The sequence below is a fragment of the Loxodonta africana genome, chromosome 3, assembly GCF_030014295.1.
Source record: "Loxodonta africana isolate mLoxAfr1 chromosome 3, mLoxAfr1.hap2, whole genome shotgun sequence".
NCBI lineage: Eukaryota > Metazoa > Chordata > Mammalia > Proboscidea > Elephantidae > Loxodonta > Loxodonta africana.
In genome coordinates this window covers 165,196,718-165,223,899 of record NC_087344.1, presented here as the reverse complement: position 1 = coordinate 165,223,899, position 27,182 = coordinate 165,196,718, and the positions used below count along the sequence as shown (strand labels likewise).

General features: G+C 38.4%; 1 protein-coding gene across 6 annotated transcripts in view; it reads right to left on the bottom strand.

Moving 5' to 3' along the window:
- Positions 1–19,273: 19,273 nt before the first annotated feature.
- Positions 19,274–27,182, bottom strand: part of DRAM2 (DNA damage regulated autophagy modulator 2) — a 40,672-nt gene continuing 32,763 nt past the window's right edge. For all 6 annotated transcript variants that reach the window (XM_023547460.2, XM_023547461.2, XM_003409570.4 and 3 more), the window contains 2 exons: positions 25,868–25,960; positions 19,274–25,326 (listed from right to left, as the gene is read on the bottom strand). In XM_023547460.2, the coding sequence (XP_023403228.1) occupies positions 25,219–25,326; positions 25,868–25,960 (201 nt within the window). In that variant the 3' untranslated portion in view covers positions 19,274–25,218. The remainder of the gene's footprint in view (positions 25,327–25,867; positions 25,961–27,182) is intronic.

Here is a 27,182-nt window from a genome sequence, read left to right as displayed (position 1 = left end):
GTCATTTTTTTTTTTAATCCATTCTGCCACTCTCCTTTTTACTGATGCATTTATGCCATTTACATTCAGTGTGATTATGGACAGGTATGAGTTTATTGATGTCATATCGTTGTGCTTTTTCTTTTTTGTTTTTGTAGTACTGACATTTTCCTTATTCTTCTTAATTTTCTGTGCTGAGTTCCTCTAGTTTGAGGATTTTTCTTTTGTTATTATAGATTTTGTGTTTACTGAGTATGTTTTTCTTTTTCTGTTCTCATGAGTATGTTTATTAACTTTCTTTGTGGTTACCACAAAATTTATGCTTATCTTCCTAAGTTTGAACTTATTACTTGGTATCGCCTTGACTTCCTCTCCATTTGAAAGTTCTATACCTACACTGTTTATTCCCCCTTTTATTGTTCTGATGTTGTCATCATTTACAAATTGACATCTGTTTCCATTGTTTCAAAGTCTTTTAGCTTTGTTTTAACATCAAGAGCTCTTTTTTTTTTTTTTTTTTTTTACTTAGGTTGATATCTGGCTGACTCTGTCCTGTGTTCTAGACTCCAGTTGTTGTCTGATGTTTTTGTTTCTTTAACCAAAGGACTCTCTTTAGTAATTTTTTTTAAAGTTTAGTTTGGATTTTATGAATTCCCAGAGGTGACAGAGAAAGCCTTCCCCTGGAGCCAGCACCCTGAACTGAGACTTCTAGCCTACTGGATGGTGAGAGGATAAACTTCTCCTTGTTAAAGCCATCCACTTGTAGTATTTCTGTTACAGCCACACTAGATGACTAAGACACACCCCACTGCCTTGTTGTTTGCATAGTTTCTGCTGAGTTATGACAGCATAGTCTTATTTTTTCCCCTCAGTAAGTGACTTTTTGTTTTTCTCGTGCTGCTCTCAGGTTTCTTTGTCTTTGGTTTTGGCAAGTGTGATTATGATATGCCTCGGTGACTGTTTTGTGGCTTATCCTATATGGCGTTTGCTGAATTTGTTGGATGGTAAGCTTTTCATCTTTCATGATATTTGAGAAATTTTCTGCAAGGAAATCTTCAACAATCTTCTCTGTGCTTTCCCTTTGCTCCCTCTGTTCAGGAACCCCAACCACATGCAAATTTTTTCTCTTGATTGTATCCCACATAATTCTTATTCTTTCTTTGTTGTTGTTCTTTTCCCTGATTTATCTTCAGACAAAGTGGCATCCATGGATTTGTCTTCAGTCTTGCATATTGTCTTCCATTATTTCAAATTTTCTCCTAAAATCTTCTGTTGTGTTTTCCATTTTTGAAATTTTGTTGTTTATCTTTTGAATTTCTAGTTGCTGCTTTTGTATGATTTCTAATTATTTATTCCGATGCTTTCTTCTTGTATTATTTTCCTTAACTCTTCTATTGCTTTGTCTATGTTTTCCTTGATTTTGGCTATTTTTCACTGGTTTAGTCTGTGTTTCCTATGATTTTGTCTATTTTTTTCCTTGGTATTCTCTGTGTTTTCTTTGATCTCCTTCCAACTCTCTCAGAGAGCCTTAAATATTAATCTTTTGAATTCTATATCAGGTAGTTCCACTTCCTTTTCCTCTACTGGAGGTTATCTGAGTCTTTATTTTGGTCACTTGCTGGAGAATCTTGTCCTGCTTTTTTATGTTTTCATATTGTCTGCTGTCTCCTAGACATTAAGGTATTGTTTTCTTCATTTATTGATTGTTCATTTGTTTCATCCAGCTTTTTCATTTTGTCTTGTTAGGGTGAGCAGACCAGGTGTGCTTTGCTGCCTGTTTGTCCGTGGGCATGATGGCACTCACCACCTCGTCTGGGTGAGCAGGGCAGCAGCAGGCAGGGAGAGCCCACTTCTCTATACACTGGTTTGATGAGATGGCCGACAGTGGACTTGGTGGGGGTTGTCTGCCTCCTGATGATGGCACAACAGTATGGGAGCATCCACAGCCCTTTGCCAGATGGGTGGCAGTGTTAGATGAGGAGTGGTCTGGGCTGTCTTTCCACCATTTAGTGGCTGGTCTACTCACCAGAAAGGTGAGAGATGGGGAAGCATTTTTCTGTAATTATTGGGTGTTCTGTGTCCTGTGGTGAGCTCCATGAAGTTGCCTTCCTGTACTCCCTGTCCAGGGTCATTGTTGCCTGTGCTTCAAGATGGCAACGCTGTGCCATGTTAGTTGGCAGGGGACCTCTACTCCGTATCTCTCCTCATTCTGTTTTCTGTCAGTTTCTTCTTCTATTTGATGTTTGATCTATTTCTGTATTCCTTCATTTGATACTTACAGTTCCAGAATTGATGTTTATATCTGTTTTATTTAGTTTTTCAGGACTTTGCTGTAGAGGGATGGCATGGTGCATCTGTCTAGGGCACCAAGTTGGCTCCACCTCCAAATCCTTTAATATTATTTAGAGCAGAGGTTTGGTAGTGATAAATTCTGAGTTAACAATTAAAAAAAAAATTAAAGATGTTCCACTATCTTCTGGCCTCTATGAATTCTGATGAGAAGTCTGTAATCATTCAAACTGTTGATCGCAATGTAATGTCATTTTCTTCTTGCTTTCAAGATTTTTTACTTTGGTTTTCAGCAGGTTTACTACATTGTACCTACATATAAAAAATATATATAGATAGATATCCTCAAACTTAATCTGTTTAGTGTTCACCAAGCTTTTTGAATTTCTAATTTTGTCTTTCATCAAATTTGAGACTGTTTCTTCAAAAACTTTTTTTCTGTCCCCTTGTCCCTCTCTTTTCCTTCTGGGACTCCAATTACCCTTATATTTAATCTCTTGAAAATGCTTCACAGGTCCCCAAGACTGTTCACTTCATGTTGTTTTTTCTTTCTTCTTCAAATTGGATTTCTATTGTTTTACCTTCAAGTTCACTGACTCATCTGTCATTTCCATTCTCCTATTTTTTAAATTTTCAGATATTAATTCTATAGTTCTAAAATTTCCATTTAATTCTTTTGGTATATTTTATATTCCTTTTTTTTCATATATTTTAAGATTTTTTTCTTTTACCTAATTAAGCATAATTATAATAACTGCTTATAAATCCTTGTCTGATGAATATTATCTGGGTCATCTCAGGGTTAGCATGTGTTGATTCCAAGAGAAATACATTTTCTATTTTTTGGTATGCCAATTAAGTTTGGATTATATGCTGAACATTTTAGAAGTTATGTTCTGGAGACTCTGAACTCTGCTATATTGCTCCAAAGTGTTGATACTTTAAAAACCATGCCATTAACTTGGTTAGGCTCAAATTGTGACTGGTGTCATACCTGTGGAGGGTGGTATTTCAGCTCTCAGTGCAGAATGCCTTTAGTCTGCCCCATATATTTATCATCAAGAAGTCAACAAGGTACACAGAATTTAGGACTCCTCTTCTGTGCAGGGGCAGATTATGCAACGGTGCTTACCTTGGTAACCAGATAATCTGTAGTGAACAATTTCACATTTTTTTACTACATCTAATTCTACTTCTAGCTATGGCTGGCTTCTGTCTCTCTCGCAACGCCACAGTACTTTCCTACAAAATCAAAGCCTCCTTTCAAATTTGGAAACCTGACAAAGAGAATTCAAGTCCCTGATGTTTCACTGGTGAATTGCATCAAGTATTTTGGAAGAAAGAATTATTTTATATAACGTCTTTCAGTTAATGAAGTGGGGCCAACCTTGTTGTTGTCATTAGGTTGTTGAATCAGTTCCAACTCATAGTGACCTATGTACAACAGAATGAAACACTGCCCAATCCTGCCCCATCCTCACAACCTTTGCTATGTTCAAGCCCACTGTTGCAGCCACTGCGTCAATCCATCTCGTTTAGGGTCTTCCTCTCTTTTGCTGACCCTTTACTTTACCAAGCATGATGTCCTTCTCCAGGGACTGATCCTTCCTGATAACATTTCCAAAGTATGTGAGACAAAGTCTCACCATTCTCACTTCTAAGAAGCATTCTGGCTGTACTTCCCCCGAGACAGATTTGTTCTTTCTTTTGACAGTCCATGGTATATTCAATATTCTTTATCAACACCATAATTCAAAGGCATAAATTCTTCTTCAGTCTCCCTTATTCATTTCCCAGCTTTTGCCTGCATCTGAGGAGACTGAAAACACCATGAGTCGGGTCAGGTACACCTTAGTCCTTAAAGTGACACCTTTGCTTTTTAACTTTAAAGAAGTCTTTTGCAGCAGATTTGCCCAGTCAATGCATCATCTGATTTCTTTACTGCTGCTTCCAAGGCCATTGATTGTGGATCCAATTAAATGAAATTCTTGACAACTTAATTTTTTTCTCCATTTATCACGATGTTTATTGGTCCAGTTGTGAGGATTTTTTTTTTTTTTTTATGTTGAGGTGTAATCCACACTGAAGGCTGTGGTTTTTGATCTTCATCAGTAAGCACTTCAAGTCCTCTTCACTTTCTGCAAACAAGGTTGCCATCTACCTATCTCAGGTTGTTAATGAGTCTGTCTCCAATCCTGACGCCGAGTTCTTCTTCATATAGTCCAGCTTCTTGGACTATTTGCTCAGCATACAGATTGGATAAGTATGGTGAAAGCATAAAACCCTGATGCACACCTTTCCTGACTTCAAACTATGCAGTATCCCCTTGTTCTGTGTGAAAGACTGCCTCTTGATCTATATGCAGGTTCCTCATGAGCACAATTAAGTGTTCTGGAATTCCCATTCTTTGCAATGTTTTCCATTATTTCTTATGATCCACATAGTCGGACAACTTTGCATAGTCAATAAAACACAGGTAATCATCTTTCTGGTATTCTCTGCTTTCAGGCAAGACCCATCTGACAACAGCAATAATATCCCTCGTTCCATGTACTCTTCTGAATCTGGCTTGAATTTCAGGCAGTTCCCTGTCGATGTAGTGCTGCAAATGCTTTTGAATGATTTTCAGCAAAATTTTACTTGTGCATGATATTAATGATATTGTTCAATAATTTTCGCATTCAGGTGGATTACCATTCTTTGGAATAGGCATAAATATGGATCTCTTCCAGTCGGCCAGGTAGCTGTCTTCCAAATTTCTTGGCGTAGATGAGTGAGCACTGCCAGCATCGCATCTGTTTGTTGAACCATCTCAATTAGTATTCTGTCAATTCCTGGAGCCTTGTTGTTTTGCCAGTGTCTTCAGTACAGCTTGGACTTCTTCCTTCAGTACCACTGGTTCTTGCTACCTTCTGAAATGATTGTTGAATATTTCTTTAGATACAATGACGGTGTATTCTATTTTCTTTTTTTGCTTTCTGTGTTGTACAGTATTTTGCCCATAGAATCCTTCACTATCGCAACTCAAAGTTTGAATTTTTTCTTCATTTCTTTCAGCTTGAGAAATGATGTGTGTTCTTCCCTTTTGATTTTCTAACTCCAGGTCTTCTCACGTCATTGTAATACTTTGTCTCCTTAACCCACCCTTAGAAACCTTCTGTTCAGCTCTTTTACTTCATCATTTCTTTCTTTTGCTTTAGCTTCTCGACATTCAAGAGCAACTTTCAGGGTCCCCTCTGACATCCATTTTTTTTTAATTAATTTTTATTAAGCTTCAAGTGAACATTTACCATTCCAATCAGTCTGTCACATGTAAGTTTACATACATCTTACTCCCTCCTCCCACTTGCTCTCCCCCTATTGAGTCAGCCCTTTCAGTCTCTCGTTTCGTGCCAATTTTGCCATCTTCCCTCTCTCTCTATCTTCCCATCCCCCCTCCAGTCAAGAGTTGCCAACACACTCTCCAGTGTCCACCTGATTTAATTAGCTCACTCTTCATCAGCATCTCTCTCCCCCCCGCTGACCAGTCCTTTTCATGCCTGATGCGTTGTCTTCGGGATGGTTCCTGTCCTGTGCCATCAGAAGCTCTGGGGAGCATTGCCTCCGGGATTCCTCTAGTCGCAGTCATACCATTAAGTATGGTCTTTTTATGAGAATTTGGGGTCTGTATCCCATTGGTCTCCTGCTCCCTCAGGAGTTCTCTGTTGTGCTCCCTGACAGGGCAGACATCGATTGTGGCCAGGCACCAACTAGTTCTTCTGGTCTCAGGATAATGTAGGCCTCTGGTTCATGTGGCCCTTTCTGTCTCTTGGGTTCTTAGTTGTCGTGTGACCTTGGTGTTCTTCCTTTGCCTTTGCTCCAGGTGGGTTGAGACCAATTGATGTATCTTAGATGGCCGCTTCTTGGCATTTAGGACCCCAGACGCCACATTTCAAAGTGGGATGCAGAATGTTTTCATAATAGAATTATTTTGCCCATTGACTTAGAAGTCCCCTCAAACCATGTTCCCCAGACCCCAGCCCCTGCTCCGCTGACCTTTGAAGCTTTCATTTTATCCCGGAAACCTCTTTGCTTTTAGTCCAGTCCAATTAGGCTGACCTTCCTTGTATTGAGTGTTGTCTTTCCCTTCACCCAAAGCAGTTCTTATCTACTGATTGAGTAATAAAAACCCTCTGCCTCCCTCCCTCCCTCCCCCCTTCATAACCACAAAAGTATGTGTTCTTCTCAGTTTTTTCTATTTCTCAAGATCTTATAATAGTGGTCTTATACAATATTTGTCCTTTTGCCTCTGACTCATTTCGCTCAGCATAATGCCTTCCAGATTCCTCCATGTTATGAAATGTTTCACAGATTCGTCACTGTTCTTTATCGATGCGTAGTATTCCATTGTGTGAATATACCACAATTTATTTACCCATTCATCCATTGATGGACACCTTGGTTGCTTCCAGCTTTTTGCTATTGTAAACAGAGCTGCAATAAACATGGGTGTGCATATATCTGTTTGTGTGAAGGCTCTTATTTCTCTAGGGTATATTCCGAGGAGTGGGATTTCTGGGTTGTATGGTAGTTCTATTTCTAACTGTTTAAGATAACGCCAGATGGATTTCCAAAGTTGTTGTACCATTTTACAATCCCACCAGTAGTGTATGAGAGTTCCAATCTCTCCGCAGCCTCTCCAACATTTATTATTTTGTGTTTTTTGGATTAATGCCAGCCTTGTTGGTGTGAGATGGAATCTCATCGTAGTTTTAATTTGCATTTCTCTAATGGTTAATGATCGGGAGCATTCTCTCATGTGTCTGTTGGCTGCCTGAATATCTTCTTTAGTGAAATGTGTGTTCATATCCTTTGCCCACTTCTTGATTGGGTTGTTTGTCTTTTTGTGGTTGAGTTTTGACAGAATCATGTAGATTTTAGAGATCAGGCGCTGGTCTGAGATGTCATAGCTGAAAATTCTTTCCCAGTCTGTAGGTGGTCTTTTTACTCTTTTGGTGAAGTCTTTAGATGAGCATAGGTGTTTGATTTTTAGGAGCTCCCAGTTATCTGGTTTTTCTTCATCATTTTTGGTAATGTTTTGTATTCTGTTTATGCCCTGTATTAGGGCTCCTAGGGTTGTCCCTATTTTTTCTTCCGTGATCTTTATCGTTTTAGTCTTTATGTTTAGGTCTTTGATTCACTTGGAGTTAGTTTTTGTGCATGGTGTGAGGTATGGGTCCTGTTTCATTCTTTTGCAAATGGATATCCAGTTATGCCAGCACCATTTGTTAAAAAGACTATCATTTCCCCAATTGACTGACACTTGTCCTTTGTCAAATATCAGCTGCTCATACATGGATGGATTTATATCTGGGTTCTCAATTCTGTTCCATTGGTCTATGTGCCGGTTGTCGTACCAGTACCAGGCTGTTTTGACTACTGTGGCTGTATAATAAGTTCTGAAATCAGGTAGAGTGAGGCCTCCCACTTTCTTCTTCTTTTTCAGTAATGCTTTGCTTATCCGGGGTTTCTTTCCCTTCCATATGAAATTAGTGATTTGTTTCTCTATCCCCTTAAAATATGACATTGGTATTTGGATTGGAAGTGCGTTATATGTATAGATGGCTTTTGGTAGAATAGACATTTTTACTATGTTAAGTCTTCCTATCCATGAGCAGGGTATGTTTTTCCACTTAAGTATGTCCTTTTGAATTTCTTGTAGCAGAGTTTTATAGTTTTCTTTGTATAGGTCTTTTACACCCTTGGTAAGATTTATTCCTAAGTATTTTATCTTCTTGGGGGCTACTGTGAATGGTATTGATTTGGTGATTTCCTCTTCGGTGTTCTTTTTGTTGATGTAGAGGAATCCAAGTGATTTTTGTATGTTTATTTTATAACCTGAGACTCTGTCAAACTCTTCTATTAGTTTCAGTAGTTTTCTGGAGGATTCCTTAGGGTTTTCCATGTATACGATCATGTCATCTGCAAATAGTGATAGCTTTACTTCCTCCTTGCCAATCCGGATACCCTTTATTTCTTTGTCTAGCCTAATTGCCCTGGCTAGGACTTCAAGTACGATGTTGAATAAGAGCGGTGATAAAGGGCATCCATGTCTGGTTCCCGTTCTCAAGGGAAATGCTTTCAGGTTCTCTCCATTTAGAGTGATGTTGGCTGTTGGCTTTGTTTAGATGCCCTTTATTATGTTGAGGAATTTTCCTTCAATTCCTATTTTGGTAAGAGTTTTTATCATAAATGGGTGTTGGACTTTGTCAAATGCCTTTTCTGCATCTATTGATAAGATCGTGTGGTTTTTATCTTTTGTTTTATTTATGTGATGGATTACATTAATGGTTTTTCTGATATTAAACCAGCCTTGTATACCTGGTATAAATCCCACTTGATCAGGGTGAATTATTTTTTTCATGTGTTGTTGGATTCTATTGGCTAGAATTTTGTTGAGGATTTTTTCATCTATGTTCATGAGGGATATAGGTCTATAATTTTCTTTTTTTGTAAAGTCTTTACCTGGTTTTGGTATCAGGGAGATGGTAGCTTCATAGAATGAGTTGGGTAGTAGTCCGTCTTTTTCTATGCTTTGAAATACCTTCAGTAGTAGTGGTGTTAAGTCTTCTCTGAAGGTTTGGTAGAACTCTGCAGTGAAGCCGTCTGGGCCAGGACTTTTTTTTGTTGGAAGTTTTTTGATTACCGTTTCAATCTCTTTTTTTTGTTATGGGTCTATTTAGTTGTTCTACTTCTGAATGTGTTAGTTTAGGTAGGTAGTATTTTTCCAAGAATTTATCCATTTCTTCTAGGTTTTCAAATTTGTTAGAGTACAATTTTTCATAGTAATCTGAAATGATTCTTTTCATTTCATTTGGCTCTGTTGTGATGTGGTCCTTCTCGTTTCTTCATCGGGTAATTTGTTTCCTTTCCTGTTTTTCTTTAGTCAGTCTGGCCAATGGTTTATCAATTTTGTTAATTTTTTCAAAGAACCAGCTTTTGGCTTTGTTAATTCTTTCAATTGTTTTTCTGTTCTCTAATTCATTTAGTTCAGCTCTAATTTTTATTATTTGTTTTCTTCTGGTGCCTGATGGGTTCTTTTGTTGCTCACTTTCTATTTGTTCAAGTTGTAGGGACAGTTCTCTGATTTTGGCTCTTTCTTCTTTTTGTGTGTGTGCCTTTATCGATATAAATTGGCCTCTGAGCGCTGCTTTTGCTGTGTCCCAGAGGTTTTGATAGGAAGGATTTTCATTCTCGTTGCTTTCTAAGAATTTCCTTATTCCCTCCTTGATGTCTTCTATAACCCAGTCTTTTTTCAGGAGGGTATTGTTCATTTTCCAAGTATTTGATTTCTTTTCCCTAGTTTTTCTGTTATTGATTTCTAGCTTCATTGCCTTGTGGTCTGAGAAGATGCTTTGTAATATTTCGATGTTTTGGATTCTGCAAAGATTTTTTTTATGACCTAATATGTGGTCTATTCTAGAGAATGTTCCATGTGTGCTAGAAAAAAAAAGTATATTTTGCAGCAGTTGGGTGGAGAGTTCTGTATAAGTCAATGAGGTCAAGTTGGTTGATTGTTGTAAGTAGGTCTTCCGTGTCTCTATTGAGCTTCTTACTGGATGTCCTGTCCTTCTCCGAAAGTGGTGTGTTGAAGTCTCCTACTATAAATGTGGAGGTGTCTATCTCACGTTTCAATTCTGTCAAAATTTGATTTATGTATCTTGCAGCCCTGTCATTGGGTGCATAAATATTTAATATGGTTATGTCTTCCTGATCAATTGTCCCTTTTATCATTATATAGTGTCCTTCTTTATCCTTTGTGGCGGATTTAAGTCTAAAGTCTATTTTGTCAGAAATTAATATTGCTACTCCTCTTCTTTTTTGCTTATTGTTTGCTTGATATATTTTTTTCCATCCTTTGAGTTTTAGTTTGTTTGTGTCTCTAAGTCTAAGGTGTGTCTCTTGTAGGCAGCATATAGATGGATCGTGTTTCTTTATCCAGTCCGTGACTCTCTGTCTCTTTATTGGTGCATTTAGTCCATTTACATCCAGCGTAACTATAGATAAATAAGTTTTTCGTGCTGTCATTTTGATGCCTTTTCATGTGAGTTGTTGGCCATTTCATTTTTCCACATACTTTTTTGTGCTGAGATGTTTTTCTTAGTAGATTGTGAGATCCTCATTTTCATAATGTTTAACTTTATGTTAGTTGAGTCGTTACGTTTTTCTTGGCTTTTTTCTTGAGTTATGGAATTGATATTCCTTTTTGTGGTTACCTTATTATTTACCCCTATTTTTCTAAGTAAAAACCTAACTTGTATCCTTCTATATCACCTTGTATCACTCTCCATCTGGCGGTTCAATGCCTCCTGTATTTAGTCCCTCTTTTTGATTATTGTGATCTTTTACCTATTGACTTCCATGATTCCCTGTTATGTATATTATTTTGTTGATTTATTTATTTTTTTAGAATTAATCTTAATTTGTTTGTTTTTGTGCTTTCCCTATTTGAGTTGCGTTGATATCAGGACGTTCTGTTTTGTGACCTTGTATTGTGCTGGTACCTGATATTATTGCTCATCGGGCCAAACAATCTCCTTTAGCATTTCTTGCAGTCTTGGTTTAGTTTTTGCAAATTCTCTAAACTTGTGTTTATCTGTAAATATCTTAATTTCTCCTTCATATTTCAGAGAGAGTTTTGCTGGATATATGATCCTTGGTTGGCAGTTTTTCTCCTTCAGTGCTCTGTATACGTCGTCCCATTCCCTTCTTGCCTGCATGGTTTCTGCTCAGTAGTCTGAACTTATTGATTCTCCCTTGAAGGAAACCTTTCTTTTCTCCCTTGCTGCTTTTAAAATTTTCTGTTTGTCTTTGTTTCTGGCAAGTTTGATGATAATATGTCTTGGTGTTTTTCTTTTTGGATCAATCTTAAATGGGGTTCGATGAGCATCTTGGATAGATATCCTTTCGTCTTTCATGATGTCAGGGAACTTTTCTGCCAACAGATCTTCAACTATTCTCTCTGTGTTTTCTGTCCCCCCTCCCTGTTCTGGGACTCCAATCACTCCCAAGTTATCCTTCTTGATAGAGTCCCACATGATTCTTAGGGTTTCTTCATTTTTTTTAATTCTTTTATCTGATTTTTTTTCAGCTATGTTGGTGTTGATTCCCTGGTCCTCCAGAAGTCCCAGTCTACATTGTAATTGCTTGAGTCTGCTCCTCTGACTTCCTACTGCGTTGTCTAATTCTGTAATTTTATTGTTAATCTTTTGGATTTCTACATGCTGTCTCTCTGTGGATTCTTGCAACTTATTAATTTTTCCACTATGTTCTTGAATAATCTTTTTGAGTTCTTCAACAGTTTTATTGGTGTGTTCCTTGGCTTTTTCTGCAGTTAGCCTAATTTCATTTGTGATGTCTTTAAGCATTCTGTAAATTAGTTTTTTATATTCTGTATCTGATAATTCCAGGATTGCATCTTCATTTGGGAAAGATTTTGATTCTTTTGTTTGGGGGGTTGGAGAAGCTGTCATGGTCTGTTTCTTTATGTGGTTTGATATGGACTGCTGTCTCCAAGCCATCACTGGGAAACTAGTTTTTCCAGGTAATCAGCTAAAAAAAAATGCAGTCAGATCCCTATCTGAATTCTCCCTCTGGCTCAGGGTATTCGGATGTTAATGGAGCCGCCTGGGGAGGGTGGGGGAGGGATCAGAGAGCTAGGAGTGTAGCACCTCAGAATATAGAGCTGATCCCCACGTTCACGCTCCACCCGCGCCCGCCAAAATCCCGGCGGGACGGCTCCCCAGCTGGGACGCTGCACTCCCCACTCCAAGACCCGTCACTTCCTCCCAGGGACTTCTCCCTCCGGTGCGCCACGCCGCTCGCGCAAACTGGGTGGGCGTCGCCCACACGAACGCCTGGGCCCTCCCCCGGGGTCAATTCTGAGGAATATAACTGGTCCCCGTGCTCACGCCCCGCCCACACCCGCCAAAATCCCAGCGGGACGGCTCCCCGGCTGAGACGCTGCTCTCCCCGCTCCGAGACCAGTCACTTCCTCCCGGGGACGTCTTCCTCCTGTGCTCCGCGCCGCATGCGCGAACTGGGCGGGTGTTGCCTGCACGAACGTCTGGGCCCCCCCGTGTCGCTTTAGGGAAATATAGCTGATCCCCACGCTCGCGCCACGCCCGCTTCCCACCAAACTCTCGGCGGGACGGCTCCCTGGCTGGGACGCTGCTCTCCCCGCTCCAAGATCAGTCACTGCCTCCCGGGTGCTTCTCCCTCCGGCTGCGCCACTACGCCGCCCACGTCAACAGGCTAGGCTCCCTCCCGGAATGAGTTCCGGGGGTAGGGCTGGGCCCCTTGTCTGTGCCTTCTGCCCCCCTGGGCTCAGCCCCAGATTGGGCTCCGAAGGTCACCTGCCTGGTACACTGGCTCCTGGTTCTGAAATCGATCGCTGTCTGCCCGTATTTGTTCATTCTCCGTCTCTAAGTCTGTGTTTTTTGTTCAGAGTTCGTAGATTGTTATGTATGTGATCGATTCACTTGTTTTTCTGAGTCTTTGTTGGAAGAGGGATCCGCGGTAGCGTCCACCTAGTCTGCCATCTTCGCCCCGCCGTCCCGACATCCATTTTTATATTTTCTTTCTTTCCTGTCTTTTTAATGACCTCTTGCTTTTTTCATGTATGATCTCCTTGATGTCACTACACAACTCATCTGGCCTTCAGTCATTAGGGTTTGATGTGTCAAATCTATTCTTGAGATGGTCTCTAAATTCAGGTGGGATATACTCAAGGCCATACTTTGTCTCTCATGGACTTGTTCTACTTTTCTTCAACTTGAACTTGCATATGAGCAATTGATGGCCCCTGGTCTTGTTCTGACTTATGATAGTGAGCATTTCCATTATCTCTTTCCATAGATGTAGTGAATTTGATTTCTATGTATTGGATCTGGTGAGGTCCATGTGTATAGTCACCATTTATGTTGTTGAAAAAAGGTATTTACAGTGAAGAAGTCACTGGTCTTGCAAAATTCTATCATGTGATCCCCAGCATCATTTCTATCACCAAGGCCATATTTTCCAACTACCAATCCTTCATCTTTGTTTCCAACTTTCTCATTCCAATTACCAGTAATTATCAATGCATCCTGATTGCATGTTCGATCCATTTCAGACTGCAGAAGTTGGTAAAAATCTTCAATTTTCTCATCTTTAGCCTTAATGGTTGGTGTATAGATTTGGATAACACTTGTATTAACTGGTCTTCCTTGCAGGCATATGGATATTATTCTATCACTGACAGCACTGTACCTCAGGATAGATCCTGAAATGTTCTTTTTGATGATGAGTGCAACCATTCTTCTTTGTCATTCCCAGCATAACAGACCATATGATTGTCCAATTCAAAATGGCCAATACCAGTCCGTTTCAGCTCACTAATTCCTGGGATAGAGCCCTGGTGGTGCAGTGGCTAAGAGCTATAGTTGCTAACCAAAAGATCAGCAGTTCAAATCCACCACCCGCTCCTTGGAAACCCTATGGGGCAGTTCTACTGTGTCCTATAGTATAGGATCACTATGAGTCAGAACTGACTTGATGGCAATGGGGTTAATGCCTAGGATATCGATGTTTATGTATTCCATTTCATTTTTGAAGATTTCCAATTTTCCCAGATTCATAATGGAATCGACTCAATGGCAGTGGGATACTTTGTAAATTCCACGTTCCAATTATTAATGGATGTCTGCAGTTGTTTCTTCACATTTTGAGTCATGCCACATCAGCAAATGAGGGTTCCAAAAGCTTGCCTCCATCCACATCATTAAGGTTGACTCTACTTTGAGGAGGCAGCTCTTCTCCAGTGATCTTTTGAGCGCCTTCCAACCTGAGTGGCTCATCTTCTGGCGCTATATAAGACAATGTTCCGCTACTATTCATAAGTTTTTCACTGGTCAATTTTTTTCAGAAGTAGACTGCCAGGTCCTTCTTCCTAGTGTGTATTAGTTTGGAAGCTCCACTGCAACCATGGGTGATTCTGCTGGTATTTGAATACTGGTGGCATAGCTTCCAGCATCACAGCAACATATGCCATAGTACAGTTTTAGTACTAAATATCCTACTTAGGTTTGAGATTCTTGGGTCTCTGAATTTATTGCTTTAACAATATTAGAAAATTATTGCCTCTTATTTAACAACTTCTCTCCCCTAACTCCTCTCCTTCTGTGACTACAATTGTACTTATATTAGAATGCTTGATATTATACCAGAAGTCACTGAGACTGGTTATTTCAGCATTTTTTCTCTGTGCTTCAGTTTGGATAGTTTCTATTGCTATGCTTTCAAGTTCACTAATCTTTCTTATTATTTTTCTGCAGTGTCTAATCTACATTTATGCCCATTCAGTAGAATTTTCATTTCAAATGTTTTATTTCTCATCTCTAGAATTTCCATTTGTCTTTTTGGTATTTTCCGTTTCTCTCATGATCCAATTTTGGAGCAAGTATAAGTGAAAAAGTAAGTACAGGTGTTGCCTTAGCCATCTAATGCTTCCATAACAGAAATAGCACAAGTGGATGGCATTAACAAAGAGAAATTAATTTCCTCACAGTAAAGTAGGCTAAGAGTCCAAATTCAATGCGTCAGCTCCAGGGGAAGGCTTTCTCTCTCTGTTGGCTCTGGAAGAAGGTCCTTGTCCTCAATCTTGTCCTGACTGAGGAGCTTTTCAGGCACAGGCACTGAGGTCCCCAACTCTCTCCTGTGCTGGAACAAATGGCTAATTGTAAAGAAAAAATTACCATGCACTCTTATTTCACAGAATACAAAAAATGCATTCTAAACAGAGACAGACCTAATAAAAGCTAAAACTCTGAAACTTTTGGAAGAGACCGTACGAGACAATATTTGCAAACTTAACAAAAAACAAAATCAGTTCCTTTTGCATTGACTCCAACTTATGGCAACCCCATGTTGTGTCCAAGTAGAACAGTGCTCATTTGAGTTTTCAATGGCTGATTTTTTGTAAGTAGATTCCCAGGCCTTTCTTCTGAGGCATCTCTGCATAGACTCAAACCTCCAATAGTTGAGTTAGCAGCCAAATGCCTTAACCACTTGCAAAGCAACAACAACAGATATTGTTTACTATGATGAGCTGACAACTGTATATACGTGTTACCCACATTCTATTCAAGATGGAGAATATTTGAACATCCCCAGAAAGGTCCTCCATGCTCCTTTCCAGTCAATTCCTCCCATGAAGGAACCAGTGTATGACTTCTATAACCCTTGTTTTGTCTGTTCTTATGCTAAAATATCAACATAGAGTATGTATTTGTGTGTATAGTGTCTTTTGCTCAATACAATGCTTCTGTAATTCATCCATGTTGTTGTGCATATATGTAGTTCATTTCTTTCTATTGTCAAGTAGTAAGCTATTGCATAAATACCTCAACTTGTTTATCCATTCTCTTATTGATTGACGTTAGGATTATTGCCAAATTAGGGCTATAATGAATATGGCTGCTGTGAACAGTTTTGTTAGTCTTTTTGTGGAAATGTTTTCATTTCTTTTAGGTAAATTCCCGTGAATGGTTTTTGCAGGGTCACTGAGTAGACGTATGCTTATTTTTATGAGAAACTGTTGAACAGTTCTTCAACTTTGGTTCAACAGCAACATAAGAGTTCCAGGTGCTCCTCATTTTCATCAACATTTTGTGTTCAGTCTTTTTGATTATAGCCATAGTAGTGGGTATGTGGGAGCCCTGGTGGTGCAGTGGTTAAGGACCCAGCTGCTAACTGAAAGGCCGGCAGTTCAAACCCACCAACAGCTCTGAGGGAGAAAGATGTGGCAGTCTGCTTCTGTAAAGGTTTACAGCCTTGGAAACCCTACGTGGCAGTTGTACTCTGTCCTATAGGGTCATTATGAGTCAGAATTGACTCGATGGCAATGGATTTGGTTTTGGTTAGTGGGTATGTAGTGGTATCTCGTTGCAGCATTTCCATTACTCTGATGTTGCACATCTTTTTATGTGCAATCTGTCCACTTGCGTATCTTCTTTTGTGAAATACCTGTTCAAGTCCTTTGTCCATTTTTTTAAATTTAGTTTATCTTTATTAGTTGCAATTCTTTATATATTACAAGTCCTCTCTGTAAGAGATAGGTACTATGAGTACTGGTTTGGCTGTTTATATTCTGAAGTGTATCTTTTGATGAGCAGAAATCTTTAATTTTTATAAAGTCCTGTTTATCATCTTTTTCTTTTGTGTGCCTGCTTAAGAAAACTTTATCTTCCTCAGGGTCAGAAATATAGTCTAGATTTTCTTCTAGAAGATTTATGGTTTAGGCTCTTTACTTCAGATCCACGATGCATCTCAAAATTTTGTAGAGCAGTGAGATAGGGGTTGGGTTTCTTGTTTTTCCGCTATATGCATGCCCTGTTGTAACAGCATCATTCGTTGAAAATACTTTCCTTTTCTCACTGAATTGTCTCAACTCTATGGTTGAAAAATGAATTGACTATGCATGCATGTATCTGTTTCAGGATTCTCTATTATGTGCCACTGGTCTATTTGTCTATATTGCAATATTACACTGTTTTTATTTAACATTATAATACATCTTGAAATCAGGCAGTTAGATTGTTTCGGGTATTCTAGATTCCTTGAATTTCTGAATTTTAGAATCAGCTTATTTATTCAAAAATTCATGCTGGAGTTTTCATAGTTTACATTTAATGTATAGATCCTTAGGAGATAGAATATCTTAATATTGATTCTTCTAATCCACGAATAAGACCTAACTTTCTATGAATTTAAGCATTTAAATTTTTTTCTTGCCCTTCTGTTCTGGCTAAGACTTCTATTACAATGTTGTACAGAGGTGATGAGAACAGGTATCTCTGCCTTTTTTCCAATCTTAGGGAAAAATAATTTAATGTTGTTGTCATTAGGTGCCATTGAGTCGGTTCCAACTCATAGCAACCCTATGCACAACAGAACGAAACACTGCCCGGTCCTGCGCCATCCTCACAATCGGTGCTATGCTTGAGCTCATTGTTGCAGCCACTGTGTCAATCCACCATGTTGAAGGTCTTTCTATTTTCTGCTGACCCTGTACTCTGCCAAGCATGATGTCCTTCTCCAGGGACTGATCCCTCCTGACGTGTCCCAAGTATGTAAGACACAGTCTCACCATCCTTGCCTCTAAGGAGCATTCTGGCTGCACTTCTTCCAAGACAGATCCATTTGTTCTTTTGGCAGTCCATGGTATATTCAATATTCTTCACCAACACCACAATTCAAAGGCGTCAATTGTTCTTCAGTCTTCCTTATTCATTGTCCAGCTTTCACATGCATATGATGCAACTCAAAACACCATGGCTTGGATCAGGCGCACCTTAGCCTTCAGGATGACATCTTTGCTCTTCAACACTTCGAAGAGGTCCTTTGCAGCAGATTTACCCAATGCAATGAAGAAGTCGTTGGTCTTGCAAAATTCTATCATTCAATCTCTGGCATTGTTTCTAGCACCAAGGCCATATTTTCCAACTACTGATCCTTCTTCGTTTCCAGCTTTTGCATTCCAATCACCAGTAATTATCAATGCATCTTGATTGCATGTTCGATCAATTTCAGACTGCAGCAGCTGATAAAAATCTTCTATTTCTTCATCTTTGGCCCTAGTGGTTGGTGGGTAAATTTGAATAATAGTCCTATTAACTGGTCTTCCTTGTAGGCGTATGGACATTATCCTATCACTGACAGCGTTGTACTTCAAGATAGATCTTGAAACGTTCTTTTTGACGATGAATGCAACACCATTCCTCTTCAAGCTGTCATTCCCAGCGTAGTAGACCGTATGATTGTCTGATTCAAAATGACCAATACCAGTCCATTTCAGCTCACTAATGCCTAGGATATCGATGTTTATGCATTCCATTCCATTTTTGACAATTTCCAATTTTTCTAGATTCATACTTCATGCATTCCAGGTTCTGATTATTAGTGGATGTTTGTAGCTGTTTCTTCTCATTTTGAGTCATGCCACATCAGCAAATGAAGGTCATGAACGCTTTACTCCATCCACATCATTAAGGTTGACTCTACTTTGAGGAAGCAGCTCTTCCCTAGTCATCTTCTGAGTGCCTTCCAACCTGGGGGGCTCATCTTTCAGCACTATATCAGACAATGTTCTGCTGCTATTCATAAGGTTTTCACTGGCTAATGCTTTTCAGAAGTAGACTGCCGGGTCCTTCTTCCTAGTCTGTCTTAGTCTGGAAGCTCAGCTGAAACCTGTCCTCCATGGGTGACTCTGCTGGTATCTGAATACTGGTGGCATAGCTTCCAGCATCACAGCAACATGCAAGCCCCACAGTACAACAGAAACGTGGGGGAATTTAATATTTAAATCAGTATTTATATTAGCTGTTGGATTTTCATAGATATCCTTTAAGAAATGGAAGAAATGTCTTCTATTCCTGGTTTGCTGGGAGTTTTTATCATAAATGTGTCCATTTTGTCAAATTACTTATATGTATCTTTTCATATATTCATGTGGTTCTCCTCCATTGTGTGAATTTGGTAAATTATATTGCTGGGATAAACTCTACTTGGTCATGGTAAGTCATCCTTTTTTATATATTGCTGAGTTCTATTTCCTAATATTTTATTAAGTATTTTTGCATTCATACTTATGAGGGTTATTTTTATTTCCTTGTAACATCTTTGTCAAGTTTTGTTATTGGGATTACACTGGTCTTACACGAGAAGTTGGAAATTGTTCTTTACCTTTTCAAAGTTTGTGTAGAGTTTAATACTAATTTTAACCTAATATTTGATTGATCCTTCACGACCAGAGCCTATAGTTTTCTTTGCGGCAGTTTTTCTTTTTTTAATTACAAATTCAACACTTTAATAAATATGGGGCTTTTTTTTTTTGAAGTTTCTACTTCTAGCATCATTTATAAGTTGATTTTTCACAGGCATTTGTCCATTCCATTTAAGTTGTTGAATTTATTGACACGAAGATTACTTTTTCTTTCTTTTTTTTTTTTTTAGGGAAAAAGAAAAAAACTAAGGTTTTTATTTTAAGATCTTTGGTTAAATAACAATTGTTTCTTGATAACTTGTGTTGTAGGGGGAAAAAACATCTCAAAGTTTAGTAAAGCAAAAATAAAGTGTTATTCAGCGTATATTCAAAAAGACAAAAGTTGAGAAGCGGACAAACATGTTGCCAGAGCTATGTCTGCCCGAGTCCAAGGAAATATTACAGAGTAAGCAAGAATGGGAAAACGGGCAAACACGTTTCACAGCCATGTCTGCCTAGAGTCCAAAGAGTATTACAGAGGAGACAAAAGTGGGGAAATGGACAAGCATGTTGCCACAGCCATGTCTGCCCTAGTCCAAGGCATATTACAGAATAAACAAGAATGGGAAAATGGACAAGCATGCTGCCAGACATGTCTGTCTGAGTCTAGAGAATATTACATAATAAACAGGAATGGGAAAACAGACAAGTATGCTGCCACAGCCACGTCTGTCTGAGTCCAAGGAAGGTTGCAGAATCATCGGTATATATTAACATTACAAATGGGCAAAGCCATTTGAAAGCTTCTCTTTTTCAAAGATTGGCTATAAACTGTCACCATACATTTTGAATTGTCTTTCTTAAAGATCATTGGTACAGGTTTCAGTAATGAGTCAGGAGGGTCTTCATTGGTCCAACAAATTTCTGTTCACTAAATGTTAATAGAAAAAGATAACAGTGGAAAGTCTTTTGTGTTCTGGCTTACGTGAAAGTTTCCCTAAAAGATATTTCCAAGATTATTCTATTGTCTTTATACCTCCGGGCCCAGTTGCTGTGTCCTTGTGAGTCCAGCTGGGTCACATTCTGTATGCTCAAGGACAGGGTGTAATAACTGCAGTACTATTTCCTAAATCACTTGTGATAAACTTCTGACAAGTCTGAAAAGCAAGAAAATTTTTTATAAAAGAAAGAGTGCTAAAAAAGGTTTATTTAACATGATGTAAATTACATGGAACATGTTGTTAAAATCAAGAGAAGCGCCTGATTCTCTTTGGGTTAAAATTTCTATGTTAGTATTCCCTCTTGTGTTTTGTCTCATATTACGTAGCAAATGATTGCTGACTTGGTTGAAACTTTATTTTTAGAATCTAGCAACATCAAAGCCAATGGATTAGTTGAAGAATTACTATTCAGGTATATAGAGACTTCATAATCTTAGAATGTTCTTGATATATCCTGACTACATGGCATCATAGCTCAAGATTATTATGTTACATCTGAAGTTCTTTAAAAATATGGTTAATGGTTATTATTGAAAATATTTTCATCTAAAGTTTCTTTTAACTTTTATTTAGCTTCAAGTGAACGTTTACAAATCAAGTCAAACTGTCACATATAAGTTCATATACACCCTACTCCGTGCTCCCACTTGCTCTCCCCCTAGTAAGTCAGCCCTTCCAGTCTCTCCTTTCATGACATTTTTGCCAGCTTCCAACTCTCTCTATCCTCCCATCCCCGCTCCAGACAGGAGATGCCAACACAGTCTCAAGTGTCCACCTGATACAAATAGCTCACTCTTCATCAGCATCTCTCTCCTACCCACTGTCCAGTCCCTTTCATGTCTGATGAGTTGTCTTCGGGAATGGTTCCTGTCCTGGGCCAACAGGAGGTTTGGGGACCATGACTGCCGGGATTCCTCTAGTCTCAGTCAGACCATTAAGTATGGTCTTTTTGTGAGAATTTGGGGTCTGCATCCCACTGATCTCCTGCTCCCTCAGGGGCTCTCTGTTGTGCTCCCTGTCAGGGCAGTCATCAATTGTGGCTGGGCACCAACTAGTTCTTCTGGTCTCAGTACTTTTTCATTCTTGATGTTAAATTTTGCTTTCTCTTTTTTACTTGATCAGTCTTGCTAGGTGTTTTCTCAATTTCAATTATAAAAAAAACTTTTGAGTTTGTTATTTTCACTATTGTTCATGTATTCATGTCCATCACCAATTGCAGAAAAGTTCTCAGTCATTATCTCATCAAAGATTTCTTTTGTATCATTCTACCTTCCTCTGGGACTTCAATTACAAGAATGTTAGGTCATTTGATTTTGCTTTCACATCAGAGATTCTATTTGCTTTTTTCATTCTTTTTTCCTGTCTTTCAGTTTGTGTACTTTCAATTGGCCTGCCTTAAAACTTACTGTTCTCCTCTATGTGCATTCATAAATCATATTCCAGATTTTTCTTGTTCCTAGTAGTTTCCATTTCTCTGCTGAAATTTTCCATCTCTTTATGCATGTTTTCAATTTGATGCTTCAGCATATTTATCATAGTTATCAGTCTGATGATTCCAAAATCTGAGTCATTTCCTGAATTTCCTTCTGTTGACTCTTCTGTATGTGAACATTTTGTACCAAAGAACAGTATGGATCACAGTAAATAATAGTTTGCCAGAAAAGAGTACACCTCTTTCTTTGTCAGGCTCCTGAATGGAAGGGTGAATTAATCTGATCTGTAGTAGCTGAGCTGGAGGTGGCCTTTTTGCAGCTTTAGTTTGATTAACTTTATCACTGGCTTCAACTATTTTGAGTGAATGATCAGGATTTCTTTTCAACAGGCTTGTGACCTAAGCATTGGCAAAATTCTAGTAAAACCTCTATGCTTTTTAGCTGAGCTGCCAGCTTTCCAAACAATGAGGTATTTCTTGTACAACATCCTAATTGCGTATTTTAGCCCTGGTAGTGCAGTCGTTAAGAGCTTGACTGCTAAGCAAAAGGTCAGCAGTTCAAATCCGCGAGGTGCTCCTTGGCAGTTCTACTCTGTCCTATAGGTTCAGTTAGTTGGAATTGACTAGACGGCAACAGGTTTTGTTTTTGGTTGGTAGCATTCTGAAGGAGCCCTGTTGGCACAGTGGTTAAGCACTCAGCTGCTAATGAAAAGGTTGGCAATTTGAACCCGCCAACTGCTCTGCAGGAGAAAGATGTGGCAGTCTGCTTCCATGAGGATTTACAAACTTAGAAACCCTATAGGGCAGTTCTTTGTGCTATAGGGGCACTATGAGTTGGAATCGACAGGACAGCAGTGGGTTTTGGTGTGGGTGGAGCATTCTCTTTATAATCTACTCATGCCCTCAGCTTTCTGTGCTTCAGTTGAACTCTGTCATATTACCAAGCCCTTTGGAGTACACAGTTGCTTACATTGTTAAGACCTAGAACGCCTCAAAAAGATTTTACCTTTGTCTTAGGTCTGTTCTATATTCTTACCTTCCTAATATGTAAATACATTTTTTCTAAAACCAGCACCCTGGCTAGTTAAGAAGCAAGATGAACAGCATGAGACATACAAAGGCACTAATAAGCTGATATTTATTCAACTTTGATTTTGCACTGAGTCTGTACTGGGTACTACAGAAGAGATAAGAAAAGGTATCTTTCTCACAAATTTATTGAGCATTTACAACATGAGATATCATTCTAGGAATCTACAGTATAATCTTACTAATGGGAGTGAATAAAAACAGAGTTTCTTCCTGTGTACCCAGGACAAAAAGGAAATGAGTTTTTCATTAGCAGATAGCAGTATCTGAGAATTTTGATAGTTTAAGACCTCTTATTCTAAAAGGTAAACATTCAACACAAAAATGCTGATTGAATTAGAAATGCCTTATCAGTCCATCAGAGCTTCTGTATCTGATGCTGGAAGAAAGGCACAACCTGAGGGAGGGCATGGCTATCTTCCACTACTTTAGCCTTAGGTAACGGATGAACACACATTCCAAATTTCTCTTTAACTTATTATGAGTAGCTATCTTACTTCTTGGAGTCCCTGGGTGGTGCAAATGGTTAACATGATCAGCTGCTAAGAGAAAGGCTGGAGGTTTGAGTCCACCCAGAGATACCTTGGAAGAAAGGCCTGTTGATCTACTTCCCAACAATCAGCTGGAGTGGGGCACAGTTCTGCTCTACACATGCAGTCACCATGAGTTGACTTGACAACTGGTTTTTACTGGTATCTACCGCTTCTTGAACCTATGAATATTTTCAGTCTGTATTATTTCTGAGGGTAAAAGTTAACTAAATGAATTCAAATACTATCAAAGTAGCATTTTTTTTGTCTTAAAAAGAATTTCTTCACTGTGCTAGTGTATATCTCTAAGACTAATATTCTGGAATGGATAAACTAATTCATGCTCATCCCTACACCTCCTTTCCCACACGTAACTTACAATATTATGTACTTTGATTGTATTTTCCTCTCAGTCATCAGTCTTTACAGGCTGAGGAATATTTCACTTCCCCACCATACTGTGGTCCTTCACAGCTTCAGTTACAGCTTTCTTGATACACAGCAATCGGGACTAAATGCTGTTTCACAGGTGTGGCTGCACCATGATTTTTGGGGACATTAAGTGATGAACCATTCAATCTACCATTGTTTAGTGAAATATCTCCCATATGTTCACTGTCTTTTGATGTAAGTAAACAACATTTATTTTATCCTGTTTTCTATCTTATTAGTCTAGAATGTATTCAGAAATATTACTAACTCCTATATCAACAATTTACTCATAATTGAGAACTCAAGTTCCATTATTTAAGCATTTTTCCTTAAATTGTTCCCTCATACACTTCACACTTGCCCTTGCCACTTTTTCTTTTGGTCACAGACCCATCTCTTCTAAAAAAGACGAACCCTGTTAATCTTTTTGGAAGATTCTTTTGCAAACCAGTTTGCCAGTAAGCACCTTCTAGATGAGCATTTTCTTCTTTTCAATCTTATCAGGGATCTGTAAAGAATTCTTTGCTTGCACAGCCAAGGATTTAAGTAAAATCTATCCAGCCACTTCCACGACCAGAGAATATTGTTTTGGTAGATGAATTCATCATAATTATTTTGAACCTAGTTTTTCTCAACTGCTGAGTTTGTTCTTTAGAATTTAGAGCCTATAAAAATCAATTCCCTTAAAAAGGCTCAAAAATTGCACATTTAAGACTACCTCTACAAGTTTTTTTTTTTTTTTAAAGTAACTATAATTTGCAGTGAAGGAAAACCTAAGAAGCACTTGATTGCAGTTCGAGGTGACTTTTGTTTGATATTGCTCTATCTGCTGTTATTCACAAACTTCTCGGTTGTGTTTATGAATACGAATCCTTATTTCGTGTAACCTATGGTTGGAATAAATCTTTTACCTATAGCTACATCTCCTTCATTGATGATTAAAATCTCATACTAGAGACTACACTTCATGAACCTATTGCAAGCATGTGTGACAGACGAGCTAGAGCCTCTTGTACAAAGCTTATGCAAAGAATGAGCTCATGTGAGTTCCGGTCTGCTTCCCTTTATAGGTGGATTCCAGAGCAAAAATATAAAAAAGACTATAAAACATGTATTCTATGATTTCTGGGGAAGTAAAGAACCTAGAAATATAGTCTTCACTATTTTTATACTAAAGAAGTTTTCAAATCCACAGAGTTCCAGACTGTGCTGATAAAGAAATATAATTAATATGACATAGCTGTTGCTTCAAAACCCAATTTTAAAGGAGTTACCAATGCTGATTACTGCAGGTCCTGGAAAATGTCTCTGATATATGTGCTCCAGACAAAACATGCTTTATAATGATTTACAGAATGTGAAATGCTGGGTTTTGCAGCCTGCTTGATGTCCTTCTGGTTGTTTCTCTTCAATTAAGTAGAAAACTACAATGTTGTAGTCCTTTGATTTTATTTTCTAGGATAAAAAAGCATAGGCATAAATGTTTTAAATGGTCCTCTTGATGATATCCTTTAAAATAACTTATCAAATGGCTTATTTCATGTCTCTTGATTATCAGTATTCATAAATGTCACTGTCAGCCTTGATTAATTGGTTGAAAATTACACAGCAGAGTAAGTGGCGTTTGTGAATGTTTCCTCAATCCCTGAGAATCATAATCATCACAGAAAGATTTTATCCTTTTCATCATAAGTCTCTGGAAAGTAGTCGTGTTCGTTCATTGTTAACTGGGCAAGGAACAGTGTCATACAGTGTTAATCCTTGTAAATTGGCTTCCACCCGTAAAGAAATTTTCTGCAACAGAAAAGAAAATTATACATAGAAGCTTGCCTCTTGAAGACAGACCATATCTTAATTGTGTTCTGTAGACTATCTTTTGTAATTAGGAATGTAAATCAATTCTAACAGGAAACATGCGTGAGACAGCTGTTGTACGGTCAAAGGTATCCCCTTCCTCTCTAGTACCAATTGTTCTGGGAACACCAGCTTTTTCTGATTCAAAAAGTTCCTTGTTTTTCCTTGGTTTCCATTAAGAATCAGCAAACAGTAAATATGAGGAAAACTTATAGAAATGTAGAAAGGACTGATGAAAATCTGTGAAAGAATTTCTCCAAATTAATTGTTTCACAATCCTATTTTCAAGGCTGAACCTTTCTAGCAACTCACTGCTTCTCTCAAAAACAGAAATAATTCACCTGAGAGATTACTCTTCTGGAATCACTGCTCATGGTACCAAATTTTAAACAAAACTGATTTTTGAAAAAGGTTGGAGATTTCCTTCTTGCTCCACCTGAGGGAGAACTGACTGCATAAATCTAATTCTGTGTTTTCTTACCTGAAAATCACGAATATAAGTCAGAAAAAAGCCAACGAAGGAAAATGACATGGACCATTCTGCTGCAGTAGTTATCATGTGAAGCACATAACCCTTGAGTGATACGGGGGAAAAAAAATAATAATTCTGTAAATTTCATTCTAATGATGTACAATTTCTCTCAAGTAAAAAAAGTCAACTATTTATTCAACATAACTGAAGAATTAAAGGGAAGAGGAAAATCCTCCTAAGTGTTAAAAGCTGTATTGGTTTCATCTAGAGTAAATAAAATTTGCATTTGAGTAACTAAGATGAAACAGAAGAGTTCCTATTCTACAATCAAGGAGCTATTGCCTTTCCCAAAGCCACCATGTTCATAAGATACCATTAAAAGACTAATTATGCTCATGATAAACTTAGTAACTGCTATTTTTAGAATATTAAATACATGGATTTATAATTAGAAGAACCTAGTAAATCATTTCATTCATTCATCCTCACAAACATGTCCTATTCAGAGCCGATTCTTAAAAGTTGATTTAAAATAGAATGCCACTGAGTGGTTAGCGAAAATAGATGAACTCATTTTAATATCTGTCCCTCCTCTTTTATTCTCAGAATCAAAGATGTTATTTCCATTCAGAAATCCTCTACATTGGAACCAAAAAAAACCAAACCCATTGCTGTCGAGTTGATTCCAACTCATCACAACCCTATAGGACGGAGTAGGACTGCCTCATACAGTTTCCAATGAGTGCCTGGTAGATTCAAACTTGCCGACCTTTTGGTTGGCAGCAGTAGCTCTTAACCACTATGCCACCAGGGTTTCCAGAACCCAAATGCACAGTCTTTTTAAACTTCCAGGTAACAAAAAAGTGGGAGAAGACAACTTTTCAACGTAGAAAATGAGTATTCTAATGATAAAAGGTCTTAGCTGGATAGACTGTAGACTATATCCACATTTGTTGTTACGTGCTGTCGAGTAGGTTCCAACTCATAGCAACCCTATAGGACAGAGTAGAACTGCCCCCATAGGGTTTCCAAGGAGTGGCTGGTGGATTTAAACTGCTGACGTTTTGGTTAGCGGCCAAGCTCTTAACCACCGTGCCACCAGGGCTCCATATCCAATTTAGAAGGGTGAATTTCTGAAAAAATTCTTGGTCATCACAATTCTCTTCATGCCTTGAAAATGTCCAAGAATCACAGGTGACAGGAGAATATGGATGGTTCTAAATAAACTCTATAATGTCTAGAAAATAATCACAATATACAACTGAAATTCTACTGAAAAAGTTGCATTGCGAGTTTGAAATGAAAAATAAATCAAAATCCATTG